The sequence below is a fragment of the Tyto alba genome, unplaced genomic scaffold (genome assembly GCF_018691265.1).
Source record: "Tyto alba isolate M040663 unplaced genomic scaffold, T.alba_DEE_v4.0 Super-Scaffold_27, whole genome shotgun sequence".
Lineage (NCBI taxonomy): Eukaryota > Metazoa > Chordata > Aves > Strigiformes > Tytonidae > Tyto > Tyto alba.
The window spans coordinates 31,875,160-31,898,156 of record NW_024881301.1 but is presented as its reverse complement, the minus strand read 5'-3'; the positions used below and the strand labels follow the sequence as shown (position 1 = coordinate 31,898,156).

Here is a 22,997-nt window from a genome sequence, read left to right as displayed (position 1 = left end):
TCTCAACCTCTGAGCCTTTTGTTATATTTTCCCCCTCCCAGCACACCCAAGGGGGAGGAAGCAGTGAGCAAGCAGCCACATGGTGCTCAGCTGCCCTCTGGGCTTAAACCATGACCTCAGTCAAAATTAGTTTATGATTCTGTGCACCTTTCACTGAAATGAAAAAATATGCTCAGCAGCAACAGTACCACAACTGCAACAAGCTCAGAATGCACACCAGTCATCTGAGAAAAGAAGTTATAGACAATCATGAAAGTTGAACAAATTTGTCTGGACAATGAACAATTTAAAAATCCAGACAAATTTGAGGTTTCATTTTACTGTTGATTACAGAGCAGGTGTGTGTTAAATATAACACTTAAGGAAGTCTGCAACACCCCATCCTCAGCCATGCTGCTTAACATACACAACTGTTCCATGGAAAGCATCCCCAGGCTTCATCTGTACCATTTAGGATTATAAATTAAGCAGTATCTCTGAAGTTTTGGAAACAACTTCAAAGTGAATAGCATATTATTCCCAAAGTAAAAATTTGTGAAAATCATTTCCACAAAACTTCAAAAGGACCAAAAAGAAAAAAATAAAGAAAAAGGAAGGAATTGTAGAACAACATTCAAAATTAATGTGTTTCCAGAGAAGTAAGAGACCTGGGAAGTCCTTGCAATGAAGTTATTCATACATCAGATTAATTTCACCAATTTGAAAAATTTTCCTTCTAAACTGTAATACAGTTCATCTTGATTTTAAATAAGAGTTTTACTTCAAGTAACACACAGAAAAGAGCCACTAAACATAGCAAGAAAATTGTACTGAGTCATCTATTAATCTAGACCAACTTTTCTTTCCAACCTTGGGCTGAATATGGCTCAATCCTTCCTTTGCTTCCATCTGGTTCCAGACATACCCGCACTTTATTTTAATCTGCTTTTAAGACCTGGTAGAGAGCATACTATGTTTTGAAATGCAGGCAGGTCTGATCATAAAGGATTAAACCTAAAGCTGAAATGAAGAAGTTAAATGTCTCCTGCCTTTCCAGCTACTCGGCTAAAAAACACATTACTTTCTTATTTTAATAACATGTTGCTAAAATTTTGGGTGGAGAGACCAAACACTATGTGACAGACTCCAAACATTAATGATTGATAAGCAAATACTAGAGCACAGAAATAAAACTGCAGGATGAACCCAATTTAAGGTTCAGACAAGATGGTCCAAGACAACTATTCTTAGCATAGGAGAGTACTTTGGCTTTGTCCTGATATTCTATTACTAAGCTGTTTGACACCCTTCCAGTACTTAAAGGGGGCCTATAGGAAAGATGGTGAGGGACTCTTTATCAGGGATTGTAGTGGTAAAATGAGAGATAATGGTTTTAAACTGAAAGATGGTAGATTTAGATTAGCTATAAGGAAGAAATTCTTTATTGTGAAGGTGGTAAGGCGCTGGCCCAGGGTGCCCAGGGAAGCTGGGGCTGCCCCCTCCCTGGAAGGGTTCAAGGCCAGGTTGGACGGGGCTGGGAGCCCCCTGGGCTGGGGGAAGGGGGCCCTGCCCGGGGCAGGGGGGTTGGAACTGGATGATCTTTAAGGTCCCTTCCAACCCAAATCATCCTATGATTTAACACCAATTCTGGACAGTAAAGAATAACCACTTTGTCAGCCAATATCTATCAGGCTGAAGTCCTGATCAAGTTTGAGCATGTCAGACCACTTGTGTCCTGTTGCTCACCTGTAAAATGCAGCAAAGATGTCTATAGTTTAAGAGGCAAACAACTGAGTTGTTTTGGTCTTGGACTAATCTCCTTGTATCACACAGAGAAATCCATTTTTAAAAAACAGCCTTGTACATCTAGGAGACAAATGCGTAGGATAAAGCTGTACTCATCAAATGACATTGACTTTCCTTTTACCATCTACTTGCATGCTACAAATGCCCATAAAAGATAAATCTCAAACTAGAGGAAAGAATCTTCTTTATTTAGGTCAATGCCAAACACACATTAAGAATCTAAAGTGACAATTGATTGGAAAAGAAAAACAGTGGTGTAAAGCGGATGGCCTGAAGTCTCTGGTGTTTTCACTATCTGCATTTAAAACCAGAAAACAGCATTAGTCATTATGATTTTCTCATGCTTCAAAGCACAGCAGGAACTTCATGAAAAGATTAGAAGCTTTCCTACAAAACCAGAAATGAATACACTAAATAGAAAGCTGCATCAAAAGAAATACAGGATGCATGACAAACAGATATTCATCAATGCTTTTCTATTTCGTTTCTAATTTTGCTTATATATATTTGGCTCTTATTTTCATAATGGAGCAAGTGCGCAGAAGGAACACCAAGATGACAGACAAGAAGAGGCAGAGGACTGGGTTTGCTGAGTCTTAAGATGAGGAGGATGAAGGGAGATCTTGTTGCTGTCTAAGCACCAACTGGTAGGGTTACAGAGCCAGACTCTTCTTGGCAGTGAACAGCAAGAAGACAAGAGGCAAGAGACAAGTGCCAACATAGGAAACTACATTTAGGTACAAGGAACAATTTTTCACCATGAGGATGGGAAGCCCCGGAGCACGGGTACAGAGACGTTTGGAAACCTCCTCCCTGGAGGTATTCAAACTTGCCTGGAGACAACCCTAAGCAACCTGCTCTTGTGAGACCTGCAGTAAGCAGGGAGTTAGACCAGATGAGTTCCAGTGTCCCCTGCCAACATAAATTAATCTGTAAATTATTCTAGTAAGATTTTTTTTTTCTGAAAGTCTCCATTGAACTACTGTAGTTTTGACCTGACCCCTATTTATTATTTAGTTAAGCTCATTTTTAACCCTTTTGCTGTATATCCCTGTTTCATCTTCTAACACCTCCTCTTTCACGTTTTATCAGCCTGGTCTGATTTCACACCTTCAGTCTTTCTCGTGGCACCATTCCGTATGTTGATCTATAAGCCCACAATTAATATCACTTAAGAGTCTTTCACGGAGAATTATGTGAAAATATTCTTTGTTCTAGTATTCTGCTCTCTGTGCATCACATGTAAGAGAGAATTTGAGTAACATGTTAGATAACAGCAGGAGCAACAACTGGCCAGTCTATTCTTCTGCGTATCGGCCATCCATGTGCTGACAACTCCAAACCAAACATCATTTAGCTGCAGACATCCCCATTTTTCTGTAATGTATTTCAAATACTATTGACTTCTCAAGCTGCTGACACTAAATGTCTGTATCTGTGTTAATCAGGAAGTCCTCCTCAGTATCAGTGTGAACTGAGACAGATGCATGATCCCTTTACTTATAGGTTCCCCACTGAAAGTATTACATGTGAGAATCACAAACAGAAGTGTCCGGTAACCCTTGCGAGCTTTCCCACTTACTTTCTTTCTAAACGTCTAGCCATTGCCTCTATCAGATCTGCTAACAGTTTGTGTGCACCTGCTACAGGTCTACATGCATAAAAAGTGTAAGTGACCAATGCTCTGCCTGTTCTTTCAGCACATCAGGTAGTGCTCATACAACAGTACAAATACAGATTAGTTGTGGGGGTATTTTATAATCCTTTTCAGGGGGGAGAAAGCTAACAGTTTTTCATTGATATTTTTACATGTTTTACAGTAGAGTTCAGAGGGACCAATTATTTCAAAAAAGAAAACTTTTTTTAATCCTATTCTATTGCTGCACACGCACCTTAAGGACTGAGCTTTGTCCTAAAATCTGCACTACGTATTTCCAAAATCTGGAATAAATTGTATGCTACAAGATGGCAATAAACTTTTAAAGAGAGACTGTCAGCTTGAGTTAACTTTTATAAATAAATCTACTTAAAAATTCCAGATTCCAATAACATATCTTTAAGTAGCACACACTTTCTTTTTTTCTTGAAATATCTTTCAAGAAAATCTAATGAGAATTTTCTGTCCTCTGGCTGATATTTATAGGAACTTTCTATACAGAGAACAATGTAAAATTAACAACATGCTGCTTTGCTTATGAGCAATGAACAAACTGAAAGAGATAATTTTGACTTTTAACTTGGTTCACTTCTAATAAACTTAAGTGATACTAATTAACTACAGTAGTTACATTTTCAAACATCCTCTAGTGTACTTCACTGCTCTGTGGACTGCGTTCCTGAAATTACAGAATCGTTTTCCATTATGATGATGCCCAGGGCAAGTTGCAAATTATTCTGCAACAGAAAAGCTATTTCCCCAGGGTACGCAAAAGCAGATTTTTCAGAATACAGTTTTAATGATGGCAATGAAAATACCGAAGATTTATAACAGCATAAACAACAGCAGAATTTGTCTGTAATGTCCTTCCATGATACCACCATAAGATAAAAACAGTGAACAGGGAAAAGCATATTACCTGCGCTGGCTCCCATACTTGCTTCAAACTAAACAAAACACATTTTTTGTCCAGTTCAGAGTCAAAACAATGCAAAAAGATGAAAAAGCCTAGGCTTCCACCCAAACCTGGAGATTTAAGACAGTTCATACCCTACAAATTTCAGATGCTCTTGACATTACTTTTTTTTTTTTCTGTATTTCACATCCCTAAAAACATAACCAGTGTTAATGTACAGAAAATTCCATCTTCCAGTGGTTAGAAGAACAGCAGCACACAGGAGGTCTGTTCACAGACTGATGCCGCTATAATACAGGGCATCCTTTTCTTATTTTGTAACTTGTTAGGGTAATTTATTCCTCTCCTCAGTTTCCATAATCTTCCACTTCCCACAGCTAGCTAGCTAACTCTCCACTCCAAGCCCTCAAGACACTGAGGGAGAACATCTACCTACCTAAATTAGGCACGAGTGATACTCATTTACAGATTAGCACAAGCAGGAATTTATTTGCCACCTAAATCAGTGGCCTAGACCAGTCATGCAGACAATGGAGAGGAGTGGGTACCTTCACAGAACAATGAAGACAATATTTTGGTTGCTTAGAGAGCTTAATGTAGATGATATAAATAATACCACAGAACCATCTAAGGTTTCAGTCTCGGTGTATGTAATAGCAATGGTAGTGATAATAAACACCTGTGCGAGAGACAGAATGTTTATTGTACAGGGATTTTCCATTTGTTCTCTGTTCCTGTAGCTTGTATGTTCTTCAAAAGGTCACATTAAAAAAACACTCTTGTAGTGCTCTTGGAGTGTTTGTTTTGTGGTGGGATTTTGTTCTGGTTTTGTTATGAGGGAAAAGTAAATATTTTCTGAAGCATATAGCAATGATGTATCTCTCTATAGAAGATGCTGCATGAAGATTGGCCTCTTGCCAGCTCCTAGGTGGCTTGCATTTACCAATGAAATACCACCTTTCTTTGGGATCTAATGGCCAGTGAGTTTCATGTCCTGTTGTACTTTCCAGGCCTCTTCTCTTCTTTCTCTCATTAAGCCCAAATCTCCCCATAAAAACTCAATCACTAAAGGTATAATTTGAGAACTCTGATAAGCAGTGCTTTCCTTTAAAACCTTTAACATCACCCTGGCTTTGGGGCTGACCCACACAAGTTGAACTAGTCTCCTGAGAGTGGCTAAGTGATCACTACAAGAAAAGTGGGGGGAAGAATTAAGTATTAGAGACTACACATTACTGTACACATCCTTCTCAGCCATCAAAATACACTGATATACAAACAGTCAAAATAGACTAATATATCAGACCAAAAAGGTTAGTTTTACAGGAACGCAGACTAATGCAAACCCCAATTGTAAAATAAGCACCAGAACCTGATTTATCAACAGGCATCTACATATCCTCCTAATCTGATGTCATCACTTTTCTACAGTTTCTTGACCACTGCTAACCATACCATTCCTTGCTATAGTGTCATCATAGTATTGAATATAATTTTAAAACTCTTCAAGTAGTAAGTCTACCTCTTTCAAAACAGTTCTCAGAGAGAGGATGAGGAGAAGAAAGAGCTCCCATGGTGAAGATAATTATCTCAAAACTGCTTTTCCAATACAATTTGCCCTTGATTGTACCCAGCGACAAGGAGAACCTCTCTCTCTTCCTGTGAAAAAAATCAATAAACTTTTAAATAGAAAAAGCCTCCTAAATACCAGCAGATGCTTTGCTGTCTACACAATTGCAATGTATTTGTGAAGGCAGGATCTCTGAATGTGATGAATCATTCATTTTCTGAGCTTGCTTCTCGGCATGACTCCAGACAGGCATCCTGTCAGGATTGCTGTTTGCCAGCAGCACCCACTTCCACTGCGCCAAATCCCCTCGCTATTATGAGATGTGACACAACCTAAGACTAGCCCAGTGGCACTACATGGAAGAGACACGCGCTGAGGGTGATCCACGGGGAAAACAGTGACACAATAGCTGCTAAATCCTTCCTGCCCCAGCAGAGAGGGCCCTTTATACATGGCTCTCAGGACTCTGGTACAACAGCTGCCTAAAACGCAGAGTGAAGCATGGCAGAGAAACCCCATCAACTCAGAAAGGGAGACATTAATGACAGCACGTATCCCACTGGGAACAGAGGGCTCCAGGAGGCGGGAGCTAATCAAACCCTTACCTTCCTTGTACAGTGCTCTTCTGCTCCACCCCGCTGGGTAAAATGACTGTGAAGTCCACCGATCTGTTTATCATGTTCTCCTTCATGCTCACAAGGTTCTGATCAGAAATCACAGCTGTCTCTGCAGGTGACTTGGGCTCACTGTGAGTTCTACTTGCTGCAGAAGGCTGATTTGGTGGAGGAGGAGCACGAGCTTTCATTCTTCTCCTTGAGAAATAAAGGCAAGAAAAAAAATAATAATTTCTCCTGAGCAAAGTATAAACACATTAAGAAAATATGTTCTTTCAGCCATAATCTCAGATTGTTTCGAAAAGTTCCTCTAATGCAAGCCATTTTTCTTTACCATGAAACTCTTCAATGGAGTTGCATTTTATTTTTACCTCCTCTCTAAAAAATACGCTCATTTTTTAATGATGCACTCACTCCTGCTTGCTTTTCATGCCCCAGGGGATGAATCAGTTCCATAATTAGGATACGAAATAATCATTATTCTGTCGAGTATGAAGCATGCTGCTGTGAAGAGAGAAACAGAAATGCTGGGCCCAGTCCAGACCTGACTCGAGAAAGAGTTGTATTTACGTAAATGAATGTTTCCTCCAAGTCAGAATGGCAGGAGTGAAGGCAGGGTGAGGTTTCATTCAGCTATATTTGGGTTCCACAGTATTACTCTACTTGAAATATTGTCTATTCCTCTGTTCCGAGTAAGTAGTATTAAAGCTGGCTCATCATACCTCATAGGGAAGCACCATGAAAAGGTCAATCATGAATGACATCACTTCTTGCCATGCAGCTCTAAGAGACTATAGCTCTTTGAAAGCACCCTGAAGAGAACTCATTCTTCAATAACAGGCGATGTGCCATCTGTGACATACAGAAAAGCTGCATCAACTTGCACCAAACAAGCAGTGTACTTTAGAGAGACATAAACCCACCACAAACTCAAAATTTATTTCACTGGTAAGCTGCCAGAGAGATAAGCAACATATGTGTGCTGTTAAACTTTTGAATAGCTGGCCTCATACCAAGCACATGTCTAAGAGGATTAATTCTGATCATTATTATCCCAGTGACCTCTTCTGACTAGATTTATGCCTAGTTTAAGTCAGATTTTAGTGTAACAGATGGAAAAAGGAGTAAAATATTTACTGAGAAATTATTACCCCTGCTTAGTGCCTGCATTTTTAAATCTGCCTGGTTTTAGGGTGCAGGAAGAGAAGAGATTATGATTTTGCACATCATTTTCACCCTGTGAACAACATCAACAGAAATCCAGAAACGGGGAGTACAGAAAAAGTACTCTAACCCTGAAAAGCCTGCAAAACTTAGTGGTTGAATTAGCCAAGGGTAAAAACTGTGTTCAGGAAAAAAAAACTGAACCGGATTAATACCAAACTGAACTCTTTAATTAGAGACGTGTATTCTGACAGATAAAAAGATTAAACATACAGTTTGTATTACCAACGTAAGCTTCTGGCAGAGAAAAATAAGAGCTACATCACATCACAACAACAAAATAACCAAGTGTTCAGAAACAATCCAAATCCTATACTCCTTTTAATCAGTATTTACATTTGACAAACGATGTCTATGATATGTCTCAACTTGCAAAAAATCACAACACTGCTCTGAAAATGCACATTTCAGTGAGACCTCAGCAGGACACTAAAATTAGCAGGGACGCAGATACTTCCTTTCATTTCCTGTGTGCATAACAAAGAGCATTCTCTACAAATGTGTAGGGAGAGCTACTGCCATATTTACTAGTATACATCCATTTCTCTTCTATGGGGAATCTTCCCTGAACATTCACTTTTTATCATATACACACCCCGTGAGTCATGCAGTCATCAGTCACTGACTTGCAGCCCCTGCGGTCCTCCCCATGGTGGTGATGGTAAAAAGGTGAAGACTGTATTGTTTGTCAAACTACCCTGACTTTCTATGTGTCTGTGAACCAAACTCTTAACTTATTTACTTGTCTATAAAAGAAAAGCAAGAATTTGAGATTCATCGTCTGCTCAAATCCCTTTACGCTTGGCTACAGTTGTTATTTGTAAGCAGGTGGTGAGAGACATGGGAGTTGTGCATAAATCCAAATCACGCCAATGTAGCTTTACAATCATGCAGTACAACATTTAAGGACTTCAGATCAATTTCCAAATGGTGTAATTCTTGTCCTCCATAACATCAACGGCATCAATATATGTAGCTTCAGAGATTCAGATCAACTTATTTCTTAAAACAAGCTTTTCTTCTTTGTTTTTAAAGCCTGGCCTATAACGTGGGAGACAATTCCAATACAGTGCTCCTGACAAACTACCAAAGGGGGTGGGAAGAAAAGGAGGCGGCAAGTGTCTTGAGCCTGGCAGAACTAGTTTTTTTTTGTATATGTGATTTACCTGGACTTGTAAATTCCAGATCTGACAGTGAACAACGACATAGAAAATAAAGCAATGGTAATAAAATAAACATTAAAATGAAACCAGCTGAAACCGAAGAGACTTGAAATTTTTTTTCATTTGGAGAAGTGAGGAATGACTGAGTTTTGAAGCTGATGAAGGAGCTGGAAGTGAATTGGGAGTATGCTACGCACTTTTGTTCACTACCAGTAACAAAGCTGAAGCTGGTTTTCTGAAGGAACAGACAAACAAGGTCAGACACCTTAATACCAATTTATAGCTCTGAAATGGGAGAGTGATTTTTATTTGGCCACTTTTTAAGTACTCTTTACAGCCAATTCTGCAGCTACAGGCCTAGTACAACACTGCCTGGGGCCAAGGGGGTGTGTGTGTCGGGGAAGTCAGGCATCATAGTACCAAAAGAATCAGCTATACATCAACCAGTGATGCTCATTTTGCCTCCATAAAATATGTAACAATGTGTATTCTTTTTGGCATTACACAGTCAGGGACTTTTAGATACTACAATCCTCTTTTTTTTTTTTGTGTGCAGAAAGGACAGTGCAGGTCTGTTTCCTTCCAAGACATCCGAGAAAGGAAAAGGGAAAACATTCCCACTACAGTCTTTCTAACCTAGCAACAGTTCAGGTGACCTCATCCAAACTTTGCCACAATTGCAACTACATATTCTCTTGAAACACCGCAACTGCTTTCAATGCCTAGTTTTCAATATTTTCCAAATGACAGATCTCAAACCATTTCAGTGGAAGCACATCCCTTTAAAGTTCACATTTGTAGAGCGATACGTGGCACGGATTTGCATTTCCTAGCCAACTTTCTGAAACATCTCTGTCATAGAAAGTAGCTCCGTGAACTGCAGACTGAAACCCACAGCTCTAGCTCCACCTTGGATCTGCACGAGCAGCTGCTTTCTGATGGGCTCCAGCAACTGCAGTCAGAAGGTGCCGAGAAGCCTGTTAATACTATTGAATGTGAGTCAGAAAAAGAATTCAGCCTTCTTTGTCACAGCTATGATGGTTATAAAGGACAATACAAAAGCACTCCCTAATAAAGCCTTTTTGTTCTCCCATTAAAATACTGCACAGAGAAAGTGTGTGATTTAAAAGCCTGTTTTAAGCATGGGTACTTTCCACACTACAAACACAACATACTATAAAAAAAGTTGTATACCATTCTCCAGTGTGAGCTAAATTCAAACTGAATTTAGCTCAAAAGTAATCTTCTCCTCCACAAATATCTTTCACTGTGCTCAGTACTGAGTTACTTGTTAAGCCTCCCTACCTGCTATTAGTCTGCAGATGAAGTTACAAGCAGGAACACTTCAAACCTATGATTCACTCATGGTTACATGAATGCTTCAACCCAGTCCTTGATAAGGAAACAGAGTAAAAACAAGCAGCTGATTCTAATACACAGATGTACATCGCCTTTTACTGAAGCTTGAAATAGTTCATCTCACTTTACTGCAAGCTGAATAAATACATATAGCCATGAAATAATTAGGCAGAATACATAAGTAACTTACCAGCACTGTTCTCAGTAATAGCATCGAGCTTCTCAAAATGGAAAAGGAGAAACAACAAGCAAACTCACCAACAAGACCAGTGTTTCTGTAGTACAACACATACAACAAATGCAACAGAAATGAAGAAAGGTTTCACCAGACGAAGAACCTTAAGACAAGGTAATACAAGCCCTTTGAACCTAAACTTTATTAATATATAACTACCAAGCAGTAGGCGGCAACCTGGACTTTACAATCCCATGCTCAAAAAACATGATCCCTACTTCAAACAGAAGCGATCCTGGGACTTCCACCCTCACAGCAATGCTATGCAGAGTTTGTCTTTCTTCAGATAAGGTCTAACACCAAACAAAAAGAAGTGATCCTACATATTTCCACCATATTTAAAAAAAAAAATAAAATCTGTAATCCTCTCTGCCTTGCAAGGCAAATGTAATTTATCAGGTACAGGGCAGACTGCATCTGATGGATGTCAGCAGAACTTTGGTAAGAACTCCATACTACACCAGTTTGTAGAATCCAGTCCTTTCTATGCCAATTCTCTCTCTAACCATTCATTTTTAAACAAAACAAAACAAAACAAAAAAAAAAAAACAAGCGAACAAAAAAACCTCAAACAAAACCAGAAAAACAACCAACTCCCAACGTAACAGAATTATGGACAACATTAATTTCTGATATAGTGAACAACTAGCACAGGACCTCCAACCCAGTCACATCAATTTGCAAACTTGTCAATGCACAAGGCTGGAACAGTTGCAGAGGGTTTCTCCATGACATTCATGTGCAACCCATCTCGTAATTAGGAGGAATAAATCAACATGAGAGCTCTTGGCAATGAGCGCAGTGCACAAACACAATGTCCCTTGAGTGGAAAACAGGAAATACTGAAGTAGACGTTCTTGACTTTCAGGTGATTGCACTCCTACAGTCCTTGGAGGGGAAATCTGTGCACATTGCTTTTCAAGAAAAAAAAGCAGATGAGTACCTTCTCTCTTTCTCTCTCTGTCAACTTGCATAGCAAAGCTAGAAACACAGCCCTGAGGCACATTTCATACTCCAAACCATCAAGACACAAACAGTATGGTAGAACAGTATAGTAGTCTAGTGATCTAGACTGCGAAGCAGTTATCCTTCAAAAAACATTACTTTTTCACTTTTTGTTGCTCATGACAAAGCAAAGAAAACCCAGATCACAAGCTGGAAAAAAGATACCCGCTATATCAGAATTAATAGTATGCCAAGTTCCCTCTTTGTAAGTAAAATGCCTTCAGCTTCTAGATGCAGTAGCTCAGAAAAACTGTAACGTAACACAAATGTAAAGGAAGTGCAAACAGATTAGCACCAGCATAAAACGACCTCAAGAATTTTGAAAATGGAAAACGAAAGTTAAACAAATCCCACAGAGATGGAGAACAGAAACCAGGAGTGCACGATAATGTCTGTAACTACTAAAGAGGCAGGAGTTCATCCAGGCAGCCCTATATCATAAACTAGAGCTCCATTCCACTTTGTCATCTATAACACTTAAATTAACCAATTAAACTGAGTACTTGGTTTGCTCTTTATTGGGGGGAATAAAAAAAAAAATAATTAAAAAAAAAAAATCAAAGAACATTCTCAAGTTTACTTAGTCTTAGGCAAAATATACTGATTCATTACAAGTATGTGCAACTCAGGTAACTTAAGCTTTTAAATGACTCATACATAGTAAGTAAATTACAGGGCTAAAATATATTACTGTTATAGTAACTTGTTTCCAGTTTTATTTTACAACATTTTGTAACATTTATAGTATTACAAAAATATTACACCTTTTAAATAGCTGAAATTTTCAGCAGACACTAAGATCTAATGAACTGGATTACTTTCATGTTGATATGGCTCAGGGAATAATTAGGGTTCCCTAGGTTACCTTATTTTTCTAAATACATTTTTTTTTTTTTTTGCAAACCCGTCTTTACTCAGAATTACCTGGCTATTATGGTACATAATTATTTTACACCTTTATCTCTTCAAACATTTATTTCCATTTCATATTGCTTTCAAAAGACCATTCCATTCCTAAGGCAGGATCACACTGACAGACGTGATGAAAACAATTCCCTTGCAGGCGTGAGAAAGTCACCCAAAATAGAAAAAATAATTTGTTTTTGGCAAAGAAATTAAAGTTATTTGATTACATTTTTGATCTTCCATTTGATTCTACTGATGAGAAAACCTACAGCTTTACATATTTAAAAAATAAAATTTTAATGCCAAAACAAAACAAAAAAGACCAGAAGCAAACTGAATGAAAGCATTTGTAGAAGAGGAACCAGGGATGGAAGTACATGACCATGCTTGCCCAAGGGTGAAATGAAAGAAAAATAAACAGAAGTCAAGGCGAGATGATACAGTCTAATGGAAGTAGTTCCTACAGTTGTATCTCCAATTTCAAACCTGTCACAAACTTAACCAGTCAATCATAAAAAGCATTCTGCTGCAGTTTCCTGCTCTCAAATGTACGAGTGAATAAATTCATTGTTGTAAAATTTGCTACCAGAGGCATCTCCCCAGATCTGACCCATCTCACGAGAGGCTGAGATGTGCGCTGCTCGTGAAGCACCGCACAGCTGCCAGACGAGAGACAACGGGCTTCCATCTGGCCGGGGCTCAGGCTCCTGCCCTGCCCTGCCACTACGTAGCTGAACTATCCAGAGCTCATCCTCTGGCAGGAATGCCAAATGATTTGTTAGCCTACAGCTGGTATCCTCAAATGCACTTTTTTTATACATCACCCACACTTTTGATTAAGAGTGTGTTATCTTCCAATAAGAGCCTAATCCTCCTTCCAGTCACTGATGCATTCCTTCAAGATCCAGCACAAAGCAGTTCATATGCCAGTTTCATGATACCGTCATTTTTTAGAGCCAGAAGAAGCCATAAGCAGAATAACCTGATTTCCTACAGTGCATGGGCCATGCAATTCACCCCACTGCTGCTTTAGATAGCCCTCCCTTAGAGAGGAAGCAAGGACAGAGCTGTGCCTGGGGTGGGCTTTAACAGATCAAGGAATAACACTGCAGCCTACAAATGCTTTTACACCTATTAACCACAGTCACACTAGGGAGCCTAACAGATCTACCTGTATCAGTTCCCAAAACAAAACAAAACACAAGCCCTAGAGAAAATCTTTTACAAAGGTGCCAAATGCCAGGATTTGGGTAGATGCCTGCTGCAGTTAATGAAAACATTGCCTGAATAAGCACTGCAAGGTCTGGCCTAATAGCTAAATCACAGGACTTCTGAGATACCACCCACACGTTCAACATGTGGCAAAGACCACACTATGAGCTGGTGCTACCATGAGCAACTCCACCAGGTTACAGATCAGTAAAGAAGAATGAAATGGGATAGCAGCTAACATTATCTATTTTTTTGCCTCATCTGCTGAAACACACGCTAAAGAAAAACGGAAGTCTTTTGTGGTTGAAAGCAAGAAAGCACAGGTGAGTTACTCTATTTTGGAACGTTAAATTAGTGCAAAGCATTCAGTGACCAGCCATGCAGTCCTGCTCCCACCAGTATGCTTCCTCTGTTATCCACAGACTCACATTGTTTTTTCCCCGCTTATCAAGCACTGAGGCATTAGTCTCCTTCCATTCCAAGCAAACATCATCATAATAATAAAGAAAACACTAAGGGAAACATCCCATTGCTCATGCTCATCTGAAATGCTATCCAGTTCCTTCATCTGTGACTAAATCAGGATGCTTTGCATAGTATGTTTAAATGATGCTATTTTTCTGTTAATGATGCTTAAGCACAATGGCACTGGCTAGCATAAAAATAAAGTGTCCATGCTAAGATCCCAAACATACTTAGAATGACATCCAGAATACTGTCACTTATACTGTAATATGCCCAAGCCCTGCTGCCAGGACACTATGTTCTGTTCTCAGTGCTCTCAAATCTTCACTGAGCTGCTTTAAGGATGCTCAGTTTAGCAGACGGAAGGCTACAACCATGCAGACAACCTCCGCACATTAAAATCCCTGCAGATGGCAAATCCTGGGGCTGAACTGTGAAAAGCACAAGGTTAAAATATCATTAACTGGTAAGACAACCAGTGAGATTTCTCAGCATTATTCATGAAGTTATAGTTGCATTCATGTTGGTTAACTAGATTCTTACTAACCATGCTCACTTGTGGGAAAACACTGGCATGAATATGTACCAGTTTTGGCTGGGGTAGAGGTAATTTTCTTCAGTGGCCAGTGTGGGGCTGTGTTCTGGATTTGTGCTGGAAGCAGCGTTGATAACACAGCAAGGGATGCTCTGGTTGCTGCCGAGCAGCGCTCACACAGCGCCGAGGCCTTTTCTGCTCCTCACCCCACCCCCCCAGCGAGCGGGCTGGGGGGGCACAAGGAGTTGGGAGGGGACACAGCCGGGACAGCTGACCCCCCCTGACCCCAGGGATGTCCCACACCGTACGGCGTCATGCTCAGCACCTACAGCTGGGGGAAGGAGGAGGAGGAAGGGGGGCACGTTCGGAGGGATGGCGTTTCCCTTCCCCAGTCACCGTTACGCGGGATGGAGCCCGGCTGTCCTGGGGAGGGCTGAGCCCCTGCCTGCCCCTGGGGAGTGGGGGATGAATCCCTTGATTTGTTTTGCCTGTGTGCGTGGCTTCTGCTTTCCTTGTGAACCTGTCTTTATCCCAACTCATGACTTTTACTCTTCTGATTCCCTCCCCCATCCCACCGGGGGGGTATGAGAGAGTGGCTGTGTGGGGCTTCCGTTGCTGGCTGGGGTTAAACCATGGCAGAAAACAAAGCAAAGAGTATTTCTAAGCAGGCTGGAATCACTGCTGGCATTGTATCCTCTGCATGTTGTGGGCAAACACGCATCCTTCAGATGCAACTCAGTTTGCTTCCCATCAGCTGTGTTTTTGTGAGGATGCTACAGCTCTGACCTCACTGTCTGTGCTGGGTGCCACAACTCCATGATGAGCTCTCTAGTAACGCTCTTAGGTCTGGAAAGATAATTTATTAGTTGGAATAGGTTTTATTACCACATAATAATTACATCGGTCTTCATCATGTTTATTAATAGCAAACCAATGAAAGCAATGAGAAGATAATCTGTTTCTAGAGGGGTCAATGCCTAAAGACATGATTACACAAGCCTGAGGCTAGCTCAGAGATATTTGCACTGTATGGTATGTCCCCCAAAGTTATAGGTGCTGTACACATTTCAGTGTGGTTGTGCTTTCTTAATCTCTTATCAACAATCCCTTTCAATAAGAGTATTTAAATAAACATAAAAGTTTATTGATTAGCAACAATGACTTCTAAACTCTCCTGTGGTGACTTGTACTGTCAGTTAAGATGCAGCTTCAAAGTGCATTTGCACTGTATTATTGAGCAAATGTATCCCAAACTGTGCTCTGTTTTTGTGCCCCTAAGACTTTTTAACCTGCCTACCACCTACTGAGAATCACTCTCCAGAGGCTTGAAGACTCTGTAGATTAGGGCTCTAATGCAGTGAAGTGCTTTCTTTATTGTCTGTTTATAAGGGACATAGAAGATGGAATAGTTTTGAAAGAATCAGAGAAAAACAACATATATAGCTAGTGAAATTCTTATGTGATTTACTGTGCTGACTAATTCTTAGTTTTATAATATGATTACAAGCTAGTGGGCACTTCAGTGGAAAATCTCTGACGTTACTGTAGAATAATATTCCTACCGATACCTGTTTCAACTAGAAACAGCCTTAAAACAGTGTCCATCTGATATGCGGATGGAGAAGAATTATGTTTAGAATGATTACCTACTTAAATAAAGCACACCTATGCTTAACATTAAGACATGTAATTGTGAGCTGACAAATCACTGTTTCTCACTTAATGAGAATGCACTAGGAGTATGCTACTGAAGTTCCTTTCACCCATTCACCCTCACACAAACAGATCCTACAAAAAGAGGTGGGCAATGGTAGTTGAGGCCGTTTAGCTCTTTGCAGAATTAACCCTATGGTATTCCACCTACCTCCATGACAAACATTTTAATTCGTCTGTCTACAAACGGTGGCAAGATCACAGTTACTTCAGAAAACCTACACACCCTAATGTATCAAAGAAGAGGGCACAGACAAAAAGCTAAAGGGTGTGGATCAGAGTAAAGAGGCATCTTGGCCCAGTTTCAGAGCACCCCTTTGATCCAAAAGGGCTTCCAAAAACATTAGAAATACATATTTCTAGGTGGAAATGACATTGATTAATGGCAACTAACTCTATGCCTTTACAGGCTGCAGGCCAGAAGTTATCTGTGCTTTTTTGTGAAACACAGAGTTAATCTCTTAAAGTAGATGCTCCCAGGCAGCAGAGACACAAAGCACAGCAGGCAGGCCTACTGAAGCCATGTATTTTCCAGCAGCACCGAGCTCTCCTAAAAGGGGGGGAAAGCCTCTCTGCTTCCTCTCAAGTTTACTTGCCCTTGAAGAAGCACTTGTGACCTTGTCACAGATGACCTTACATCGAATTTCTTGGGGCGGGACGGGGAAGGTTGCATCCAAGTCCAACACCCACTGTTCCTATGTATTCAAAAGACCAGAGCTGCTGACACACTGGAGGACAAACTAGGAGACACAGTTTACTCACTTTGGATTTTCTGATCTTTAACACCAAAGACATGAATCTACACTCTTTTTTCATCCACAGTTATTCTGTAAATCCTAACTCTGTACAAAACTATGTCACAGAAGAGGCCAGCACCAGAACTACAGGGCTGATGTGGTGCTCTTTAAAGATAATAAAAATCCCCTAAAAGATCTAACGGTGTGTTTTTGTGAGATACAGTTTACATTCACTTGCAGAGAAACAGAATCAGAGATGCCAGGACATTCCTTACTCCCTTAATCATCTTCTTAATTAGCATTTGTAATTCAGTCTGAATTCATACTCCATCACACAGTAAGAAGTCATGTACCTTCAGTATATTAAAAAAGGTTAATGAAGCAAATATGCAGTACCAAAGAGTTAAAGAAATGTCCAACTTCAACACAAGTCTTAACTGTTGTCATAAATACGACCCGGTGTTTATGGGATGCCACAGGGGCTTTTATCAGTAAATCCCACTGCTTCAGGTGATTTCCTATGTATTTTCCTGGTGCTGATTTGCTTAATAAAATTTCTGAGAACTACATATATTTTTCTTTCACTTTTAAGATACTCTGCTCTTTCTAAAAGACATGAGAATTAAATACTTCCTAGTTTAAATTGAAATGTAAGTATTTTGATTTCTTAAAGGTAAATTATAAACTTAATTGTAAAGTAATAAACCCTACTTAAACTCTACACTGGAGTTAAGACACCTACATTAATATAAAAACTGAAAATGTTAACACAGAAAAATATACTTACAACACCAAACAGCTGATTAGTAGGACTATGGAGTTCGATCTTGATTTATCAAGTAAGAACAGAAATGTTTTCATGATTTTTAAATGCCAGCAAACCCCATTTGTTTAGTTAGTTTCCATTTAAAATTCTGTTTAATGTATCCTGTAGGTACATGTGGTACTTAACAGATTTTAAATCTCGCAACACTAAAAAGGATGAGGCATCAAGTGAGCACTTAACAGCCTCATGCAGTGCAAACTAGAGCACAGTATGAAGAAAATCTTGATAAATCCGGCATGTCAACACACCCAGACAGTATCAAATGAGAGAGGAAGCAGCCAAATACCCTCCCTCTTTATCACACACATTCAACTCTAGGCGATTATTCTGTGCATTTCACTAATGTGAAGCACTGGCTCAGAACACAAGAGACAGACAAGAATCTGGGCCATCATGGACTTTGTAAAGTAAGCCCAGGACTTTGCATCACCTCCTGTCAATAGATGGGAAGCCATGGGAATGGCATTACATGTTATAAATGAGAAAACATTATCAAGAGAGCAAATGTACCTACTCTTTAGATACCTTCTTAGGAAGTAGGTACTCCACTCCGGAGCTTTCAGAGCCACTCAGAGATAACCCAAGGGAAACTTGCTTGAGGCTGCTCTGTAAGTACTGATGGGGCATCACAGCAGTGACAGTAAGATTGTGTAGACGTGCCTGAGCTAGCTGCAAACTCAGCAGATCCTGCAAAACCCCCACAAGAAGCAGGGTGCATTAGACTACCTTATAACATGAACTGTCATAGTTTCAGTAGAAAAGGCAAGAGGCACACATACCTCAAATGCAAGCACCAAAACCGATGGTAATTTAGAGCTAGTCTTTTAATCAAGAGAGAAGATTTCTGTCACCTTGTCAGAAACAAAGACACAGCAATATCAATGATGTCTGAATGCCTTCAGCTTCCTTGTCAGAACTGATTTTGATATAAAAACCAGTCTCACTAAAGGTTTTCTCAATTCTGGAGCACTTAATGACTGTCTTCAGCTCTGGACCTTATCCTGCAGTTATACTCTGAGGGGGGTGGTTACAAGGCCCGTCCTCTCTATCAGCCACCAACTTTCAAGAGAATTATAAAAAGCTATTATATTAGGCTTATTTTTACCTCTGTCAATTTAACTGAAATCAAACCAATGGCTGAAAAAACAAACAAAAATTTTTCAATAAAATACAGGCAAAGAACATCATCAAATAAAACTTCATCTTACATGAAAATCACATTAAAATCTGGCATTGCATGGCTACGCAAGCTGTTGGCAGACTATGCTGAAACAAGGGTGTCTATCCCATCTGAAAGCTGCCACCTAGGAACGCTGAATGCAAACAGAAGAGGGAAAGGATTAACTATGTAGTTTCCCCCTCACAACCAAAAAAAAACAAAACCAAAGAAATCCTGGACTTGGTGAAGTCAATGGGAGTTTTGCCACTGACCTTGCAGAAAGCCAAGTTTTCAGCCTGGTAGAACCTCAGCATAGCTCAGTTTCATCTCTGTGTTGACAGCCCTGCTTGCTGCCTCCCTCAGCCTGAGCACAACTTTTAAGCACCAGAAGAAAGCTGAGCACCAGCAGCATCGTACTTAGAGAAGGTCTGGGATGCTAAGAGCAACTGTATGGTACTGCCCTGGACATGCAACTGGCTGCCTTTTAGATCTGCAAAGGCACTGTTCTCTTACATTCTTACTGTATCTTACTGAAACCTGAAAGTATCAAATATAACTAACGTATCAAAAAAAAAGGAAAAAAAAAGATTAAAAATTCAATTAAAAAAGCAAGCAAGCCTGTCTTCATACTTTACCACCCTGACTTTGAATCATTTCCGATTCTAAAATCAGTCAGAGAGGTCAAGGAAATCTGAGGACGCAAGATAAAGTCAGAGCTGCCACACCACAACCTCTTTGGTCACCTCCTCTGAAATAGGAAGGTCAGTGGCATAGTGATAATTGGTGAAATTACCATCATACAGAGAGCACTCCCTGAGCCAGGGCCTAACAGTTGCTCACTTGACACATGCTGGCACCGTTCTTCCCAAAGAGAGATGAGGACACTCAACCACTAGCAGGTCTAGCATCCTCTCCGATGTTTATCAGACTTTCCCAGGCAGGAAAATCCTGGATGCAGCTGACAGAGCAAGGTTCCTCCAAACACTTCTGTTCTGCTGAGTCCAACATAAACTGCACCCAAGCAAAGCAGCAAGGCAGGAGAAACAAGAGTGAAAGCTACCAAAGCAAAAGTGAAAAGGACTCACTTTCCTAGCTGAGTCATGGGTTTTCATGGGTTTTCCACACTGAATACAGAAGCACTGATGGTGAAAAGGGAGCTGAAAGATTTAAAGACAGCATTTCACGTTCCCCAAAGTCAGAGATGTCCCCTCAACAAATAATACAGAGTTCCAGTATTTCTGACAGATCCTCCAGAAAAAAATGCTGCCTTTTATTTTGGAACCAAACCAAAAATCCATGCGTATTTTCCCCCACTTCCTGAAGCAAAGGTAATAACCTCCTGTGTAAGATCTCATTTGTAATGTTGTTTGATTGCCATGCTTGAAACATAGGCCATAGCAAAGGCTTGGATAAAAGCTTTTTCCCTTCTTGCACCCCCTTGTATATTCCAAATTGCAGAGAAAAAAAAGAATTACTGTTTTGTATAAATAAAACATACTTTTTTTTCCCCAAAAATTCTGCCTTCAAAAGGTAGACTACTCAAGAGGTCAGGTTAGTTAAAAGCCATGTGATTACAAGAGCTCTTTTTTAAGATTTTGGCAGCACTCTTTATCTTACTATAACAGACCATGTAAAATCTTACACTCAGTAGGCTATCACAGGCTCATGACATATCCCAAAACATTACTGCTGTGCAGCTCATACATTGACAGAACTAAACAAAAACACTGGTAGCTTTCATTACTCAAACCTAAATGTTGGTTTTTGTTTCTTACCAGCACCGGAAAACAAAACTTCCTCTTCTGCAGGCTACCTGGCTAACTCAGGTGTGCCAGAGTACCTGTGCCTCATCCCACGCACATCTGCCTACAATGAATCATTAACCCGGTCCCGAAGCAGGAAGGTAAGCAACAACCAGCCTCAGACCATGGACGGTTCATCAGCCTCAGCTGCTGAATGAATGCTGAACCCAATGGAGAAGCAGAGAGCAGCCACAACCAGAGTGGGGCGGAGGAGCCTGATGAATTTTGACTAACACAGGCACTAGGACCACCAGGCTTCTTCCCACAAGCCACCACCCACCACTGACCCTTGTGTCCTAAGTCTAATTCCAGCCCTGAAGAAATGACAGCGATGCTGTCCGAGTTACTCCTGTGAGCTCACCCAGCCCCTGCTCTTCAGGATAAATGCCACTGGGTGAGCCTGGGCTACTCACACCCGCGTGGGAAGGGCGGAATGTTTTGTCGCACTCTTGGGGAAACAAAAGCATCTCACACTGCTGCGCACTGTAACTGAGAAGAGCCCAGGCATGCTTCTTACCATCAAAGGACATGCAGCATGTAAATGCTTCTTTCCCCTTACCCAAATGCTACCATGTGTATGTATTTGATGTAGTAAGAATGTTATCATGCTATATGTCATTGCTTCTACTTCTCAGTCAGAGGCAATATATAAGTAGGATTAAACATTGTACAAATTGCATTCACTGTTTAGGTTCAGCTACTTCTGTGCAACATTGCTTTATTTTCTATGCAACTTCTGATACAATACTTCTCTACGGTAATTTGAATAAAGAAATTATGAGAGACATCTACTGACACAGGCACGAGCAAAGCAGGCTGACCACTCCTTGTTGTTTTACAGAAGGACGTCACCGAATGCGGCTGGCAAAGCAAGGCTGCTTCCAACACAGACTGCAGCCACCCCAGGCCTCCTAGCAGGGTAAATTCAATCTCACAGCATCAGGGAACGGGATCAGCCAGCAAAGGATGGATGTGTTCAGGAAACTGCTAGGCAAAACTTTTTTTCTCCCACCCTGATTGAGTAGACTAGTGTATGCCAAAAATATTATCATGCAATAACGGAAGACGTAAGAGATCCATAACCATTTGTGTGTCATCACTGCCCACGTTCAGAGCTAGGGAAAGAGACACTTCAGGTGTTTATGCACCATGGAGTCATTTGTTGGCTATACCGTCAACATCAAATCTTCACAAGAGGATGTGCTGTTTTTGACAGAGCAGTTGGCCTGTTAGGTCCATAAGCACAGTAACAGAGCACACTGAAGCTTCTGCCTGGCCTAGGAGTGTCAAAACCCATGTTCCTTGCTATCAAACATAATGTATTTTATTTCTGTCTTGTATGAGGCAGCAAATGAATGCCTAGACCTGGAAGCAGATACCTCCTAACATAAGCCTGACATAAGCAGCAACACAGGAAGTCCACTCCAGGTGAATCACACACACATGGATGCGCACGCATACATACAGAAATCAGCCAAAATACGATTTGCAAGCAGTCACGTTTCCCTGTCAATATCCAAAGACTTATAAGTGTGACAACCTTATGCCAATTATCCTGAAAAAATTATCCTGTTAAAAAAGCAAGCTATGCTTTATCACAGATGTCCTTGACTGCAGGATTAGGTCCAGAGAGATGGGGTAGGAAAAGAGTAAGAATTTCATTTCACCAGTGCTGCTTCTCTCAAAGTAAATAATGAATTAAAAGTTTAATCTTTCACTGAATACCCGGCATGTTCATAGTCTTGGCAAACGACAACTAAATGAAACATATATGAACAGTGTCACATAACGAGTTCAACTGCTTATTTTTAAACTTGGAAGAGTCTGAACAATTGAAAATATCTGGGTTGGGCTTACAAAGTAATTCCACACACCCTTTTTTACACACTCAGTCTGCTTTACTGATAGTACATGGCACTGAAAAGAGACTTGAAATCCAAAAGAGAAAGGAAAAAAAAAAAAGGAAAAACTTCCTATACCCACAATATTAATGAGAAAATAGTATGTAGCATAATATTGGTTTTCATTTCTGCTGCAGAAAAGGATGAGACAAACTTAGGATGGGAAAAAACCTCTGTGTATGATATTAATATTAAAGAATCAGTGGTAGAATG

At 40.3% G+C, this 22,997-nt stretch overlaps 1 protein-coding gene across 6 annotated transcripts in view; it reads right to left on the bottom strand.

Moving 5' to 3' along the window:
* COBL (cordon-bleu WH2 repeat protein) overlaps positions 1-22,997 on the bottom strand; it is a 161,955-nt gene that overhangs the window by 111,445 nt on the left and 27,513 nt on the right. For all 6 annotated transcript variants that reach the window (XM_042798183.1, XM_042798182.1, XM_042798184.1 and 3 more), the window contains exon 3: positions 6,534-6,740. In XM_042798183.1, the coding sequence (XP_042654117.1) occupies positions 6,534-6,740 (207 nt within the window). The remainder of the gene's footprint in view (positions 1-6,533; positions 6,741-22,997) is intronic.